Source organism: Phalacrocorax aristotelis, chromosome 15 (genome assembly GCF_949628215.1).
Source record: "Phalacrocorax aristotelis chromosome 15, bGulAri2.1, whole genome shotgun sequence".
Lineage (NCBI taxonomy): Eukaryota > Metazoa > Chordata > Aves > Suliformes > Phalacrocoracidae > Phalacrocorax > Phalacrocorax aristotelis.
In genome coordinates, this window is record NC_134290.1 from 4,596,320 (window position 1) to 4,614,513 (window position 18,194).

An 18,194-nucleotide genomic window follows, 5' to 3' on the forward strand; every position below is an offset into this window, starting at 1 on the left:
CTGACCAAGCACTTACTACTCAGGAAAATGAAGAGAAAATGAGGAATCGTTTTAAAAAAAGGCTACAATTAACCTCTGAACCAACCTTACCCAACACTTTCCTTCTTAGCAGTAATAGCTAGGCTGAATTCTGAGCAGTGTTTCATTTTGATTTTTACGATGTTGTGTGCTTGTGTGTATGCTTACAGGAGGTACATATTTTTGGTAAAAGGTTTCTGAAAGGTTTTTCTTACCATTCTGAAGGTCCCGTTCATTGAACTTCACGGTGAGAGTACGGAGTATGTAGGACGAGCAGAGGATGCCATCATTGCACTTTCTAATTACAGGCTTCACATCAAATTCAAGGAGTCTGTTGTGAATGTAAGTGTTACTCATGCTACTATGGTAATACAGGTTTCCTGAACTCAATCCAGGTCGGAGAATTTAGGATAAAAGTACAGTAATCCTGCCTTTTAAGTTTAGTGGTAAGGAAAAATCTCTTTACGGTGTTCAAATCACATTTTTCGGGAAGAACAGATACGTATTTAGGCGTCAAAAGATAACTTGGCACCTTTGAAAATCAGGCTTTGTAAAGAAACTTCACATCACTCAACTTTACAGCTCACTGTGTCAGCCATTTGTTCTCCCTAAGCTCTGTAGAGAGATGAAGGGTCTTCCAAAGGGCTGTTTGGAGCACCTAAGCTAGATTCATGCCTTCCTTGGGACTTCCAAAGGTGGAAGTAGGTCCAGCTACTGAAGTTACATGTCTGAAGTTGAAGAGTACAAGTACAGGCATTGACGTAAGAGGCCTACCAGTTGGACCTCATCTTCAGATGCCTACGTGTTTCTTTAAAGAGCCTTAAGTATCCCTTCTTAAAAATTGTTACATATCCAGCTACTCATGATCATAGACATAAATTAAAGGGGCATTGTATAGTCCTTTGCAGCAGTAGAATGCTGACATACACTAGTCTTACTAGTTGTAATACAATTTGTGAATGATACAGAATTTGATAGGATGTTATACATGGCACAGAAGTATTTTTGTGGATAATTGTAATCAAACCAGTAAAATAAAATCCAAAGAATCAAAGCATTTTTTTCTTCCTGATGATGGGTGTTTTCCCAATCTCCTTATTGCAAGACAAGTCCTGACCCTGGCTAGCTGTTCACAATTGCCACGTGTCAGTCACAGATCCTGAACTATGCAGTAAAACACCAAGACTGCATGTTATTCCAAAGCCGAGAGAAGCAAGGGAAATAAAAGACTTGACAAGCGTCCAGCACAAACATGACTGAGACACATGTGACACAGTGCTCTGCAACAGCAGCGAGTTCTTCTGCGCACCTAACCCATTCAATTTTTGGTGGCATGTCAATCTTAAATTATTTTTTGTTGTTTTGTGCCAGAACTGAATTATTAATGCTCTAAAAATGTTGTTTACTAACTGCAATTCAATCTTTACTGGTTTTTGTCATCTCTAATTATATAACTATGTTATCTAGAGTCTTTGAAATGTGCCTCTGTCATAGTCACCAATAATTGCTTTAAGTGCTATTTTAGTTCCTGAATTGTCAATGTAATAGGCTGAACGGGCATGTCTGCTAGGCTGGTCAACATCTGTGTACAGCATTAAAGTGCTAAAATTCATGATGATATGGGGTTTTTCAGCAAATAAATGCATTATTTCTGAACATGGCAGTTGCTCAAAAGGGTGGCAAAAAAATTATGATGGCAAGAATTTAATTGGAAATTTGAGGGCTATTGTCTTCCACTGCTAACCATGCAAAGGAGATGATACAAGGGTGTGCCTATGCAAAGGTGGTATAACTTTGCTTTTCACTTTTTTATTCTGTAGTCAATCCTGAATTATAACTTGAGACTTGAAAGTTAAGTTATATGTTCCCCCATGCATCGGAATGGTAGCCAGGGGTCAGCTAGGTGCTGGGCTGCCTTGAGTGCCGTAACCAGCCAGATCCATCTCTACGTGCTGCTGGCAAGAGCTGTTACGAGGCATGTGTTTTATAGGATTCCTTTGCTGCTTTGTGGTGCAAACATGAACTCTAGGGCTGAATTCTGCCAAGGGGCCTGCTACAATAAACCTGTGTTGTATTACTTACTGTTAGATTATTTTTTTTTTAAATTCAGAGTCTGAACATTATATGAAGTTGCCAACCAGAACTGAGAAAGCAAAGGGCTGAATATTTAAAAACAGGGAGCTGAGACATGAGAAACAACAGTAGCCCTAGAAATCAAGAGTTTGTCCTGAGGAATGCCAGGAAATGATAGAATTACTTTATTAGAGAAGCCACTAATGCATGTACTGCGCTTGCTGTCTGTCCTTGGGATAATTGGGGGAATTAATTTTTAAGAATTTTCAATTTAATATTTTTGAGCCATAACAAGAATTGATATTTTCTTAAATAATATTGTTTGTATTCAGAAAAAAAGTCCATAAAAGTTTGTCAATATTACCATGTTAATTTTGTTTCCCTGACTTTCATATCCAGTATTCTGCCCTCTCACTCTCTCTGTCTCCAGGGTCATTAGTCCTGCTTCATATGTCATCATTAGCCAGAAAGATTCAGTTAGTGTATGAGGTACAGCAGAATACAGATTATTCTTCTGTAACCATATGTGATCACCACTAATATAGTATGAACTCTACTGGAATCCAAGGCAGACAGGATTTGGGATATCTTGAAGGATAAAACATACTTGCAATAATTAGGAACCATATTTAAATTGTTAAATTTCAGAGTAATAATCACTTTGGTTATTGCTGATCAAGACTGATCAGATGGTGATTTTCTAAATCGAATCTTCACTGAGTAATTTTTGATTGGGTTCATCTTGATTCTTTTCTACTGTTTTTACATTGTTAGAGCTCTTCAGAAAACACCTGTAAGACGACCTTTTGAAAAATATATAGAAGTTTACTAATGTTGGGGTTTTTTAATTATTTTGAATTATTTTCAGAAGAATCACTATCCTGGCTAAGTCCAGCCACACTAATGACCTTGTTACCTCAGCAAAGTACTTCTGTGTAAGAAAGAGGGTTCTTAGCAAATATGTATATTATAGTACTTGTAAAACCAGGTGGTTCCCTGTGTCTGAATGTGCAGCTGTCCTGTGCAGGCGTCTCTTCCTGAAGTAGGTGCGATATTCTTACTGTGGAAATGGTCCTCCAGAGGAAGCTGTATGCATGTCAGCTACTTGCCCCATAGTAAAGGCAACTGCATGAAGGAACCCAGCTAAAAATGGATTCCTGGTGTTTGGTTTTTTTTATCTCACTGTTCTCTCTTTGTTTACAATTCAATAGACTGGCTGTCAAAGTGATGCTTGTGAAACCTCAGTAAGTAGCACAATGCTGCTAGATCACTTGCCACACCTGTGCTTGGAAATAAATACATTTAAAAGCTGAAAATGCTCACATTGCAACACTGCAGAAAACGGCTGCATGCGTAAATCTCTTCCACGGATACCTTCCTACATCACAGTAGTAGTAGGAATGTGGAGTTTTAAATGCAAAAACAAAAAATCCAGTAGACCGTGCTTAAGTTGGAGGGATTATGACATTCAAAAGTGGTGAATTGCATTTATCCATGGGATAAAAAAGCAGACTCAACAGCAATCTCTCGGTGCACATGGGCAGTTTGGTTCCCAGGCCAATCTGTATTGACTGGCTTTCATTAAGAAAATTTCAAACTTTGCAGCTGGTGAGTGTTTCTGTCTAATAATTTTTCTCCCTGTAAGATAATTGCAATTATGGGAGAATTAAAATTTTAGTGTGGCTTATGAAACCGTGGACTTGTATGTAAGCCTCTTTCCAATAGTAGATTTTTGGACACAGTTAAAAAGTCATGCTGGGAGGGAGACGCTCATTCTTGGTGATTAAGTGAGTTGTAGTGTGAGCTTTCTCTTGCTTGGCCTTTAATGGAAAAATGGTTGGTTTGGTATCTGCCTTACATATGTAGCACAGTTGTGACTCACCTGTGCTGAACAGTAGCTTAGTCCTAGTTTTGTCCTCTGGTCCTGATGCCCAAATTGTTTGCATTGCAAGCATGTTAATTGTGAAAGCGGGGGGGGACTAAATGATTGCCTTCAAGACAAAACCTAAGTGTAATTCCTTGTAATTAAAAGCAAAATTTGCTTCAGGTGCTCCTTGTAGGTTATATGAACAAGATTGCCCCGGGGGGATTTGACTTCCGCCACCCAGGAGAAGTCCTTGAAGACCTTCTGAACTGACCCTGCATCCTCAGTTCCTCCATATGTCGTATTATACTGTGCTTCAGGACATAGAGCACGTAGCCTTGGCCTCGTGCTGTTTAAAGTAACCAATCTGTCACATAACCCTGACATTATTTCAGGCTCTGAACTGGGAAAACAAGAAGAAAGTACTAATTACAGCTCATGGCCCCTGGGTGCCACATGGTATCCTGGAGGGACTCGGGCCAAATGGCGTGTACAGGGTAGAGCATATAGCCTAGTCACTCGTGAAGGGGCTGCCGTTTGGCAGCCTGGCGGTGGTCCACTGCGTACTGCTTGGTTTTGTGGTCAGGGCTTGAGCTGTGGGGTGGGTTGTTCCAGCAGTGTAAACATTACTTGTGCTTTTCCTAACCACAGAGGTGTATCTCTCTAAATATATCTTGTACTGCTTTTAGATAAGGCAGTTCCAGTAATTTAAATATTTTTTAAAAACATTTTTTCAAAAAGGAAAATTTTGAGTTGTAGAATGTTGCTGTTGTTTAAAATGAGATAATTTTAAAGAAGACACAGTCAAGAGATACTACAAGAGTGCGATGCTCTAGTAATCTCTATAATGCAGTATGATTGGCCTTGGATAACAGTGCATGTTTGTTCTGAGAAATGCAAAAAATGATTGCTTCTCCACTGCTTTATTTCAATAGCCATTATTATATGGTGAAATGCCTGCAAATAGAATTGATAGCTCTTTCAAGAGCAAGCTAACTGCATTGGGTGTCGGACTTGCTGCATGCATCAGCCCAAAAAACCTAACAATGAAAATGGAAGGTTATTGGTGGGAAAGAACGGGGAGTGAAGGCAGATAATTTTAGAGTTTTACTGGGAGAAGAATAATGGACAGGAAGGAGATTGAAAATGCAGGAGGATCAGAGGACAGATTTTGATGACCGGAAAAGAAAATAAAAAAGATTGATATGAAGATTGCCCTGAAAAAAACCGGCAGATTCTGAGGAAATAGATGGTGAGCTGCACGTAGACTGTCAAGAGAAAAAAGAATGACTATTGAGCAGAGGGCAAATTGAAAGGGCATAGAACAAAGAGTGACTTTGAAAGAGGGAAATTAAAAACAATGCAGGAGTAGAAGAATACATAGTATGTCATTAGAGTGCAGACAGTAGGAAGAGGAGCCAGAACCAGACTGTTAGGAGGAGGGAGCAAGGTGAAGAACTGCTTAAATGAAGGTGAACATGAGAAAAATGCAATAAAAGAGGGCTTGGGGAAAAAAAAATTAACAGACATAGCAGCATTTGACTAAAAAACCCTAGTCTTCTAGAGTCTTAACTCATCTAGCTGGGGAAAGGTACCTTACTTTCCATGTTGGTGCCATGTAAGTCAGTGGTAGATTTAAATCATTTATTGGGTGTATGTGAGGCTGTCGAGTCAGGAAGAATGGAAGATTCACCAGTCTGAGGTCCATTCCAGTCCCTTGATTTATTAGACAAAACTATCACAACAATTTATCTACCTTGCGGACTGTAATCAATTAGGAGAAGGTATGGAAGAAATTAGCAGTTAAAAAGATTAACTACAGCAATGGTACATCTGACCTTGTCTGTAATGCATGTACTCTGTTATACTGGTATCTGCCAGCATCTTCATGGAACTTATTCTCTGCAGGTGACTGCAGTCAGTTTGAGCTCAAGGGTGGCAAATAAAGAGGGGGGCTTATCTCCCAGGAGGGAGTCCTCATTTCATGTGCCCCTTCATGTTGCTAGTTCCATAATTTATATTAGACTATCACAGATTGTGAAACAGTAATAATGCTGAAAACATGGACTAAAATTCAAGCTCCAGCCTTATTTGAGTACCCAAACTACAGGGCTGTCGAGTCAGACACCATCTTGCCTAGTCTCCTTGTGCGTGAATTTTCTGTTCTTTAATGGCCCAGTTACAACAAAAGGAACAAAGAATAACTTAACCCATACCAGCTTCGCTGGTCATGGGAGGTGAGCGTCAGTACTTTCTCCAGTGAAGGAGAGTCCAGCAGTGCTTCTTCGCTGTGGTTTGACAAGGGCAAGTCTAAAGGCTGAGTATTAAGCAAATACCTTCCTGCCCTTCGGGGATTTTTTGCTCTGGGGCTTTATTTGAGCTTTTGCATTCAGAAGAGGACTCTGGACTCTGATTTTTGAGTTGGCGGGGAAACCTCAGGTGCAGCTGTGTAGCTGTGTGCCCGCCTTCCCAAGAGGCAGGAGAGTTTTCATCACTCCTGGGCACAGCATTTACCATTAGCTCTCTCTAGGCATCTTCATGCTCAGAGTAAGTTTTCTTTGTGGTCTGTGTTTCTGAGACATCTCTCTCCCTTGCCTACTGTTTTTTAGCTCCATTTCCTTTTCTCCTTCCACTGAAATCAGGTACTTTTTTAAGCTTTGTGGTGCCTGAGCAGAAGCTGTTGTGATTCTTCACCCCAGGTCCTTGATAGGAGGTCACCTCCAAGGACTTGCCCAGAGACACATGCAAAGGAACTGGCAGAGCAGGGTCTTACAGCTGCAACTTGTAAGCCCCAAGCCAGAACTTAAGCTGCTGGTTCATACTCCTCTGATGGGAAAGATGATAACAGAGTATTTGAATGTTTCTCTGATAGTCTTTGTATTGAAGGATCTCGATGGCAGAGATTTTGTTGCCTTGTGTAATGTTCAATATAATCTAATAAACAATTAAACCAATTTTATACTTCATGTTTGATAGGTTTTAGCTAAATTGTCTGTGTTTGGAATTTAGACAGTATTCCACTATCTCATATGTAACTCACTTTTATTCATTTAAGACAATAATGTACATTTGCCTGTCTCAGATAAAGGTCCAAAAATATTTAAAAACCCTAACATTTTCATCTTGTGGTTACTTCTTATCTTTAAAGGTACTCGCTGCATGTGCTTACGTATTTTGCCCGATCCAGCTTCTGCTAGTTACGTGTGCGATAAAACATAAGTGCATATAACTACACCTTTAAAAATGAATGATTCAGCATTATTACTCTAAATATGTCTGCTTTGAGTGTTGATCTAGACAGGCCAAATGGTTTTTTTCCTGTAGAGGAAATACAGGTATTTCCATATAACAAGCATCTAGACTGCAGCCGTCTGTGAAGGGGGATCTTGCTTAGCAGTTTGGTTTTCACACCAATAGCTAAAATTATATTCCTAAGATCCCCAAATTTGGACCTAAAAGAGAAGCTTGTAGGTTTCTGCTGCTTTTCCTCCCTTCACGTTTGTCACCAGTGCTGTAGTCTTCTCAGCTGTCTTCTTGTGATCCCTTACGGTTTTTGAACTATACAGCAATGAGGCTGAAATTACTGATGTATGGTACCGTACTTCAGAGGGGCTGAGTACTTATACTTAGCTTCCTTGGCTTTTTTTTCTCTCTCTTTTCAGATTCCACACAGTCCTATAATAAATCCTCATGAGATATGCAAAGAAATTACAGTGTTGGTGCTGTCTGAAATAAAATAATATAATCTTTTTAATTGCAGGTTCCATTGCAGCTTATAGAAAGTGTTGAGTGCCGTGATATATTTCAACTTCATTTGACTTGCAAAGACTGCAAGGTTATAAGGTATGAATAGGCTGAATATTGAATGGGGGGTGACTGCTTTCCATATGCTCTGGACAGCTGTGGTGTTTTAAGGGGATGGTTTTTCTTACATAGTGGACTTGCTTTCCCTCAAAAGACTTTCTTTTTGTCTGATTTTATGGTAGCAGGGCATTTTTGTAAAGAGGATGAGAGTAAGATGGTCTGCATTTTTGCTTGCTATGATACAGTATGGCAGCAAATCTTGCGCTGAGCCCGTGTGGCTGAACTTGATTTTTATTCTGAAATCAGTTTTAGCCTAACTGTGTTTTCCCTGCCTTGCAGTCAGTTATAATGTATTGCTTCACCTGGTTATAAGATACAGAACTAGATAAAACCGCTGAAAGACACACTTCTTGGAAAAGTGTTCAATGAAGATTTGGGTTTGGGAGGGGTAAGGTGTGGGCTTGTGCAGTTCTACCCGACACCTTCAGTCTGGAGAGCATCAGCCACCCTGCATTTTGAACATCTCTGAGGGTCCAGTTGCTATCTTTAAGACATAGTAGTCTATTGGAAACAAAAGGGAGGGAATAAGGTACAGCCAGGTCTGCCACCCACTCTGTAACCCAGTGAAGTAGGCAGCATCATGTAGGAGGGAGTATTTGTCTGTCCTTCAGCACACTTCAGAGTCTGCACCAGGAGTCTGAGCTACTGAGCCTGAGCTACAGCTATTTCCTACTTTTCTGCTGCAGAAATTAATTTTGATCTACAAACTTTAATTAACAAGAAAGGAACATTTCTTTTTGATTAAATGTTTGCTGGCAGTACCTTTTTGTATAATGACATGAGCCACAGTCATATCTGAGCACTCAGAATGTTTAACAGGCCAGCTGCTTCCTGAAATGCTGTATTTTGATGAGGGCTGATTTTACTTTAGAAGTAATATTTAGTTTAATTTGAATTAAATATTTAACTTCCTCTTAACTTGTAGCTCTTGACATTTAAAAAAGTCACCCTTCCCCTCTACATTAATTTGTTATTTCTCGTTGATTGTAGGATGAATACAAATTATTTGTATTTATGCCCTTCCTTATGAATTTCCCTTCAAAATTGCATCTCCGAGAATCAGTACTTGGTGACACTGGCCATTGGAAGATCATGAAGTAGGGGGCTGAGATACCAAGTGTAGGACACGTTCATGTTCGTTTTTGTGAACAAAGTAGTTTCTGTTTGGAATAATAGGGCTCAAGTGAAGATAGTACCTGTTACTTGCGATGTAAACTTTTAAAAGGAATTTAGAAAGAAGATGAGGTCTTTAGGGTGAGATGTATCTTGTCTGACTCTGGATATTTAATAGAGAATTATCCAGCCTAAGCTAGTGGTCTCAGCTTGCTTTATAATCAGTGATGGGAAATAAACACCCCCAGGCTGCAGTTTCTCGCAGCTATTTAGACACATTTCGTGAGTTGGACATGCCTTTTTCCTTCCGCTGACTGACTTTTAGATATTTGCAGGTAGGGGTAATAAATCCTGCCCTTAGAGAATACAGATGCTATCATGACCCATGAATGCGGTAGAGCACAGACTGAGCTGAATGTAAATACTTGGTGAATATTTTATAGTGATAAAATCTTGAGATAAAATCTGTGAGAGCAAAATAAATCACTGATCTTATTTCCACTCCTTTAGTCTAAAGGGTCCAGGAATCCTCTTTGAAAAGACAACCTAATGTAATTTTAATACACCGCTTTGAAGATTAGTTTCTCCTGTGCAGGGAATAGTCTTTCTAGTTCTTGCAATACTGAGCAAAGCTCAGTTTCAAAAACACTGTTTGTGCTCCCCACCAAGGCCAGAAAGAGAATCTTAGCATATGAGACAGGGGAATAATATAAGATTTTAGATACTGGTATCTGTCCTTGTTATTCTCAAATTAAGTATATTAATGAAATGGATATTCCTCCTATGTCTGATGAAAAATGTGTTCTTGTTTATGGGAACATGATGCACAGATTGTAACGTATGTGATGGTTTTGTTTTCCTCTGAGACAGCCAGTCAGCAAGTCGCTGTAATGCATTCCTGAAAGTTGCAGACTGAACTCAGTGATGATGTCCTTGGTTTCATAGTAAACGTATGCATACACATCTCCCTCATTCATGACTAGTAGGGCTTACCACTTGTTTATTCTCAATCACAGAACATTCCTTTCCTGCTTACAGTTTATTTTGACTTCCCAAGTGAGTAGTTCTTTGCTAATATCCAAAGGTTTCATTTCTACGTACATTAGAATGTATGTAGAAGCAGAACTAAGTTATCAAGATGATCTCCCTTTTTGCTTTCACATAGCCTGTCAGATCTTCTAGTCTGGCACTTTTTACTGAAAATTAATAGATAAATGTTTGTGTCTGCGACAGGTGTCAGTTTTCTACTTTTGAGCAGTGTCAAGATTGGCTTAAGCGACTGAACAATGCCATCCGCCCTCCTTCGAAGATAGAAGACCTTTTCTCATTTGCCTATCACGCCTGGTGTATGGAGGTATATGCTAGTGAAAAGGAACAGCATGGGGATTTGTGTCGGCCAGGTATGTGGAAACACTTTGGGGATCATCACAAATGCATTGACTAGTAACTGCCTGTTTGCTGAAATCCAGACTTTTCAACAAATTTACAAACAAATTCAATCTGTGCTATTGTAAACTGAACCTGGAAAATTCCAGTATGGAATTATTTTGTATTAAGTTCTTGCACTTCTTCACCAGCTGGTGAATATACTGTATGTGGTAAGTACATAGGTATAGCATACCTTCACTTACAGCGAGGTGTCCTTTAAAGTCTCGCGTGTCTGCTGCACAGTCGCAGCTTTGTTCTGTCTGAGCAAAGGCGAGATTAGCTCCCACCCTATCCCTACTTTGGGATTGATGTGCAAAGCAGTACCTGAGTATCCTGAGGAGATCGTTGCAGTGGAGTTGATTTAGTCAGCCATGGATAATACTATCAACATTTTGTTCACTATGGTGGCAACTTTCAATCTAAAACATTTTGTATTGATTGTGCCCGCATTTTTTGTAATTGCCTAGAACGGTGGTCTCCAACGTGGATGTTGAGGAGAAAGAGGTCAAGGAGAAGGAAATCCCTGAGCTGCTCCTGAGGTTCATTCACAGTTGCAAGACAGCAACCTACTTTAGTGAAATATCAACCTTGCATGAAAGTTTTAGAAGCCCACAAGTAAATAAAAGCTAAAAACTGGGATGCTGGTGTTTGTAGCGCTTGTTTGAATATAAGGAAATATGAGTTCCAGGCTCTCTTCGCTCACAGTTCACATATCTGAGAAGAGTATTCCAGTTATCAGGTAGAGACGCGTTAGTGTGATTCTGTCCTTATTACCGAAGCTGGTCTGGGGCTGAGCAAAGACTAAACCTCTTTGGTGCCTGAGGAAGAGCAGTCAACAGGTAGCACACAAGTGGGAGGAGGTGCTCCTTGCTTCTGGTTCCTGTTCCTGCACTTTACACACTTTGTTAGCAGTTACTGAAAGATGGCAAAAAAAAGTCCTCAGAGCAGAATTTTAAGCTCAGGTCTCTTCCCTCCTAACTAAATTCAGGAACTGGAAGATAGCAGACATATAGATGGCTTGCTAAATCTCCTTGTAGTCCTTCTCTCTTCCTCACTGAATCAGACAGGCTTCAGCCTAGCACTAGGTTAGGCTAAGAAGCAGCATTTACCTCCTTACTAACCTTTAGCTATCAAATAATTTTCTTTAATATAGTAACTTTTTCTTCCCTGTAGCTTGCTTATTTCTGGTGGTAGATATTCTCCTTATAGTTGAAATAAATCTGTAATTTATTTCTTTGCATCCAAGGAGCCCAGTATTTGGTAGATATGGACAAAAATACTAAACCGCTTCAAAGTCTATCCAAGTATTAACTTCTGTGGGGAAAAAAATGTAAGTTGTTACCAATGTATGTAATGGGAGATATGAACTGTGGCTCACAAGATCAGCTTTTGTAGTCAGAAGGCAGAAGTCCACAAAATGTATAGCTTGCTTTTTCTCTGATTTTAAGAATTGATCGGGATGCTTCAAAAACATTACCCGTGTTGGCTCAAAATGCCTCTTAAAATACCAGCATTTCCAGAGGAACGGACAAAATGTTAAGGCCAGGGTTTCATTTCTCAGAGGAAAATCGATGATTTCATGACATGCACAGTAGCTGAAAAATTAAGAGGGAGAAATCAAACAGAACATTACATTTTTATTTAGTTTTGTGTTTATCTTAAAACCCACCAGCAGTATGTAGCATTGATGACTGGGGACATTTCCAGTATTCTCATTCGCTATCCAGAAAAATCCTTAAGGATGTAACATAAGTTTTAATGACCATTCCTCAAAGCAGCTGATAACGAGCCCATCTTCAGTGCTGCAAGAGCATGCTGCTGTTTCAACAAAAGGGTTGGGTTTCTAGTTTTGTGGGGGGTTCTTGGTTTGGTGCGGGTGGTTTTGGGTTGGGGGGGGGATGGGGTGTGGGTTTTTTGTTTGTTTTGTATTTGGGGGTTTTTATTTTGTGTTCCCCCCCCCGCCCCCCCCCAAGTCAATGCTAAGGGAAGAACATGACAGAGGTGTTTGTTCGGCTGGAATGTATTATCCCAGTTTCACCTCTGCACTTGACAAAGGATCAAAGGGCTCCTCACAGAGCTGCCATATCTATGGAGCCATCCAGCTTTTGTAAAACAGGGACACAAGCAGGCGATCTGTTTGAGTAGGTGGCTAGAAAATAATAAATTCAAGCTCATGCAGAGTTCGTGTGAGAAGCGGGAGATTGTTGGCAAGCTCCAGTCTAACTGATCTGGCGATCGGGAAGGTAGAGCAGAACTACAGCGCCTGTGTGATACTGAGACCAGCCTTCTGCAGAAAATCCGTGACGCAGGAGGCAGAATTATTTATTTCTTTATGGAGCTGGTGTACCAGTGACATGCTGTAAAGGCAATGAGTGATGAAGGCCAGTCAGGTCCATAAATTTTACCATAATGTGCCTTAAAGAGTGAATATTCTCCCTTTGCATAGTGTCATTCTCACATTTTACCTTTCAAAAAGCGTTAGAAAAATAATCTCACTATGCAGATCTCTTGCACGTTGTCCATATTGTAAAGCATGTCTAGATTTGCAAAGTGCCATTTTTGGTGTATGATCTGGGATCTAGGAATGAATAATGCTATAGCTTTTCTTTACAGTTAACTAAGTCCTATAGTTAGCCTGCTATCTTCATTCTTAATTTACCTATTTCTCTATATCTTTAATTGTTATGTAACATCACATAAAAACTTGATTCAGACATGTACATTTACATCTTTAAGATGAATATGTATCTACATAGATCTTGGGTATTGAAAGACTTTTTCTGAAATATATGATGGAAAGATGTAATACTTAAAGCATTAATTTTTCAACAGATTCCACACATCCCCTTTGGGTGATGCGCTGCCTCATGATTTAATGATACAGTAACTTAGAGACATACAATGGACAGACGTACAGAATCATTTTATCTGGTGTCGCTCACATGCTGATTAGATTCATCCCGTTTCTTAGCTCTGTGAACCTGGAAATTTTGTACGTTATTCTCTTCTACGTGTTGATAGAGTACCTTCTAATTCTCTAGATTTTGTCTGTCAGAATAATTATTCTTTATTGCCATTGTATATTTTTCAATTGCATTTTGATACTTTTAAAAAAGCATCTAGGAATCAAATGGAGCTCATTCCAATTCCTTTAATATATTAATCCAGGAATTTGTGAGGATCTTGTGACCAATATTTGTGTCAAACAACCATTTATGCGTTTTATCTTCATATCTCCACATGACTCATGGAGAAATAATGTCCAGTTCACAGGAGGAAAACTGAGACGCAGGTTAAATTGCAGGGCTTTCCTACAGTCATACAGGAAACCTGTGGCTGAAATTGCGTTCTGAATGCAGATTGCCCAAGTTCTGGACCACATTCCGTATATTGCCCTTCACCTATCAGTCAGACCAGAGCTTCGTGTTCTTGCTGGTACCAGGTTCTTCTGAACTTCAGCGTTTCCCCGCTAAGACTCCTGATGGATCTAAATTGGTTTTGCCGATGTGCTTGGTTCCAGTTTGCGACGTTATTGTTTCTTACATGAATTTACGGGCGCTGGTCACTTCGGCGAAAAAGTCCTTAATGGACTTTGACGCTTCTGGAGAGTTGGCCAAGGAGAGCTGTCAGTACAGCTGTGGTTCTCCTGGTATGGATTTTCAAACTAGGCTTGTGAAATGTAGGTGGTGGTTTGGGACTGTTCCTTTCTCTTTTCAGTGTTTAGTAAGTATGACTGCAGTGGTGTTTTCCTCTGTATTGAAAGATAGGAATCTCACTTCTTATTTTGCATTTATTTTTTCTCTCTGCTTTTGATACCCAGGAGATCATGTAACTTCAAGGTTTAAAAATGAAGTGGAACGAATGGGTTTTGATATGAACAATGCCTGGAGGATTTCCAACATCAATGAGAAGTACAAGTAAGTTATGTGGGCTGCTGATTCCCAGCCAAATGGCATCTCAAAACACCAATTTTGTTATAGCATATTACTAGAACTTTTCCCAAGTTCTACAGTTCCTAATAAGGGACACTTAGAATTCTGATTTTTTGTTTTTTTTAGAAAAAAATATGCTTTTGAAGTATTATTTAATATCTTACTAGCTGTTACAATTTTTATAGGCTTAGAAACACGAGATTTTTATGTGCTTGCTGGAGGACTTCTTAGAGAATAAGCATTCTAATGGAAGAAAGGGAAGCCTTAAGTGAGCAAAGATTGGAGTTTGAACTTCTACAAAAGACTTTTTTATTGTGTCTTATTCTCAAACTTATGACAAAGACTTGTATGAAAAAAAAAAAGTTGGTTTGAAGAGGTAAGCTTGTAGACCCTGAAAATAAGAGAAAACACTTTCTGTGGTGCTGAAAGCATAGACCAATGTCCTCTTCTCTAGTTGCTGGAGGAGAGAAAGGTGTTCCTCCAGTGACAGTGGGTAGGACAGAGTGTGCTGGCTGATCCCTAATCCAATTCACAGCAAAAGCAGCAGTAACACTCTGAAATGTGTTTCATTGCTCTGCCTTTGCAGGATAATGACTTGCAGCTGCTAGTTGCTGTCACTGCAAGAATATCTGTCTTGGTCTCTGCAAATCTAGGGAATTAAAGATAGCTATCCCTTACATGCTTAATACTAAAGAAAAAAGGGAAGAAACTTTGTATGTCACGTGGAAGCAGAATGACACAAACTACTCCTTTCCTTCCTGTGGCCAGCACTTGAGAAAAGAGCATTTTTCAGGATGATTGCTATATTTTTCTGAATAGAACTGAGACACATGTTCATGTCTTTCCTTCTTGTGCAGTAAAGGCATCTCTTCAAGGGGATGGACTGGGGTGAACCAGTTTATGATTCAGCGCTATATACAGTCACTTCTGGCTGCTTGCACTGCTCTTATTGGCAATCATGGCTTTGTTAGTTAAATTGTGGAGTAGAAGGTGCATCTAGCAGAAGAAAATTACAGTTAGCCAAACATAAACCAGTGCACTCAGATTCCTGCCTTCAGCGAGGATTGATTAGCCAGTGTACTTTTTCCACACTTAGACAAGTTCTCTGTCTTGAATCCAGTAGCCCAGGGTGACACTGCTTCTGTGTTTTGTGACCCAGGAATTGAGTGGCTAATTCTTTAGCACAAAGAGATGTGGAATTCCTTTTCGGTAGTCCAGTTTATTTCAGCAGCTGGAGTTAAAAATTGCCTACATGTGAATTTCCTGAGAACTCCAGCTCGAATGTTCCAATTCTGAAATGCGTTTGTGCACCTCAATGTTCAGTGCTTTTTGTATGTGCGAAGGAGGAGTTTCCTAACATACAGTGAAACAGGAATTAACAGAATGGCGGTTTGCTGAGATGAACAGCTATCCAGTTCCGTATACTGCTTATTTGTGTGTGCTGTCTGGGAAGCGTGTAACCTCTCTGTATTGCTTATGTTCAACCCTTTGCACCACTTTTCTCACAGGCTCTGTGGTAGTTACCCCCAGGAAATCATAGTTCCCGCCTGGATCACGGATAAAGAGCTAGAGAGTGTGGCAAGCTTTCGGTCCTGGAAGCGTATCCCTGCTGTCGTGTACAGGTGAGGCTCTTGCAGGTAGTACAGCTTTCACCAGGCTGTAAATGGGGTGTTGTAGCATATGAAAGCTGAACTAACTGGGAATCTTGGTTTGTAATGAAAGGTGTTCAGACTCTTCTGAGCCCCAAATGTCCCCTCACTGGGCCTGACAGACTTTATTTTAAAATACTGTTAGCACTTTTGCTAATATTTTTATAATTTATTCAATGTAGAGAGAGGTCTGGCTTTCATCTTGCTGTATTTTTGCACGTATAACATGTGGAGGGATGCTGCATGAAGGCCCAGGGTTCTGCTGGGGAGAGTTGGAGTACTGGACTGGGAAGAAGCAAGAAAACCTGCCAAGGTCCCCTCCATGCTGCCTGGTGGAGTGGTACCCAAGCTCATCCACCTGGGACTCTGGGGTGAGGTCCTGCTGTTCCACCCCAGAAGGATCCCAGAAGTGGTATAGAGAAGACGACCTTGGAACAAAACGCAGACCACCCTAAGGGTTTAGGTACCAAACAGGGATGACAGGGGACCCCTCGCATGAGAAAACATTGACCTGTATTTAACTGACAGCAAAGTATGACCTGTTAGACCTGATAGCTTGGGGTCTTTGCCCTTATATTTGCTACCTATACATGTATTGTTTTATACCTATTCAAAACTCCACGAATGTGTGAGACAGCAGCAGGTATTGGCCCTTGTCAAGCCATAAACTAGGTAAGGCAGACATACTATACGTTCACTCTGAGTGGGAGTAATGGTTTCTGGTTTTTAATTCCAAACACATTGTAGGAGCACTCAGCATTTGCATCTCCTGCAAGTCATTCCTAGGGCAGTCACCTCAGTTAAGATTGATTTTATTTTTTTTAATATGAAAATGAAAAAATGTAAGATGAAGGTATCAGCACAGCTGAAGGAATGTTAAATGGCATCTCTGGTTAGGTACTCCTTTGGCTTTTCTCTAATTCTTGTCTGGCTAATGCTCAGACTGCAGTATAACTAAGGATAGATACCAAAATTAAGGGAAATATAAAACTCAAATTACAAAAGAATGTGTGTATTAGCTCTATCTACATATTTTAGATAGTTTTAATCTCTCCAGTCCAGCAATTCTTCATAACATGCTTTTCTGAGATACTGGGTTTCCGGCACCTTCTTTAGTAAGAAATATATTTCAGCATCTGGGTGGTTTTGGTTGGCTGGTTTTCTTTTGTTTGGTTCCCTCCCCCCCCCCCCCAAAGGTGTTCTGGAACCTGTCATTTAACACCTTGGCCACTTCCCTGGTGTAGTTATCCTCCCATAAATGTTTAAAATCTCTTTAATCCCTTTGTCACCTGATTTTTTTAAAAAGATAATTAGTAGCAATAATTCCATTAAATCTGCCTAGCCACCCATTCCCTCTAAAGAGAGAGAAAGGAAAAGCCGTTCTGAGTGGCAGCCACATATAGAGCGCAGTAACGTTGACAAATTCATAGAGCCTCGGTGGGAGGAGCAAGTGTACAAGAGTTGAGTGGGCCACAAAACATTATTTACCTTGCTCAAGAGTTCCTGTCCTATGGAAGGAGAACAAATTAGCTGGTGGCAGCAGACCATTGTCTTTAAATCCTCCTATCTTTTCTCATTTTTCTTGGAAATAATAAAGGGGTTAGCATAGTCCATTCCTGAATGTTAAGGAATTGCTCCATCCTCTGTTTTCAGCTCCGAGGGGGGAAAAAACACTTTCCAGCATATGCTAATTTTTTAAGACTTCAGGTATTTTATTATTATGGTACTATGTATGTCTATTATATATACACATATAAAAGAATAGCGTGATTTATATATGGTTTTGTGTTCAACTTTGAATACTGCATTTCAGGCCGCTTTGTGCCTTTTATGCAGTTGTCGTACAACGGGGGAACACCTCACCTGCAAGCACACCTAACGCGGGGAAGCACCCCTCCTTCTTTCATCGCCCTACAGGAGAAGGAAATGACTGTCTTTCCATTCTTGGGTACAGCTTGCATTCTGAGGGATTTATGGGAGAGTGATTTAAATGTTTAAAAGACCTCATAGACTAAAATTGTTGAATTCCTGGCATTCGGTTTTCTGCAGTTCTGATGAGACTATGTATGTTAAATTACTGCATAGTTTTTAATTTGTAATCTTAAAATCAGTGGGAGAAAAGTTTTTATCTTTTTTGATTTCTCTTTTTCCTTACCTTGACGTTTAGTAATAGATTTTTCAAGACATCCAGTTCATCATTCTGTGCTCTAATAGAACTCACGTCAGCTAGTGGTTGATGATCCGTATGATTGG

The 18,194-nt window shown here is 40.0% G+C and overlaps 1 protein-coding gene across 9 annotated transcripts in view; it reads left to right on the top strand.

Annotated features, from left to right (window-relative positions):
* MTMR3 (myotubularin related protein 3) overlaps positions 1-18,194 on the top strand; it is an 81,735-nt gene that overhangs the window by 38,868 nt on the left and 24,673 nt on the right. For all 9 annotated transcript variants that reach the window (XM_075110302.1, XM_075110311.1, XM_075110305.1 and 6 more), the window contains 5 exons: positions 244-360; positions 7,716-7,798; positions 10,166-10,332; positions 14,181-14,277; positions 15,801-15,914. In XM_075110302.1, the coding sequence (XP_074966403.1) occupies positions 244-360; positions 7,716-7,798; positions 10,166-10,332; positions 14,181-14,277; positions 15,801-15,914 (578 nt within the window). The remainder of the gene's footprint in view (positions 1-243; positions 361-7,715; positions 7,799-10,165; positions 10,333-14,180; positions 14,278-15,800; positions 15,915-18,194) is intronic.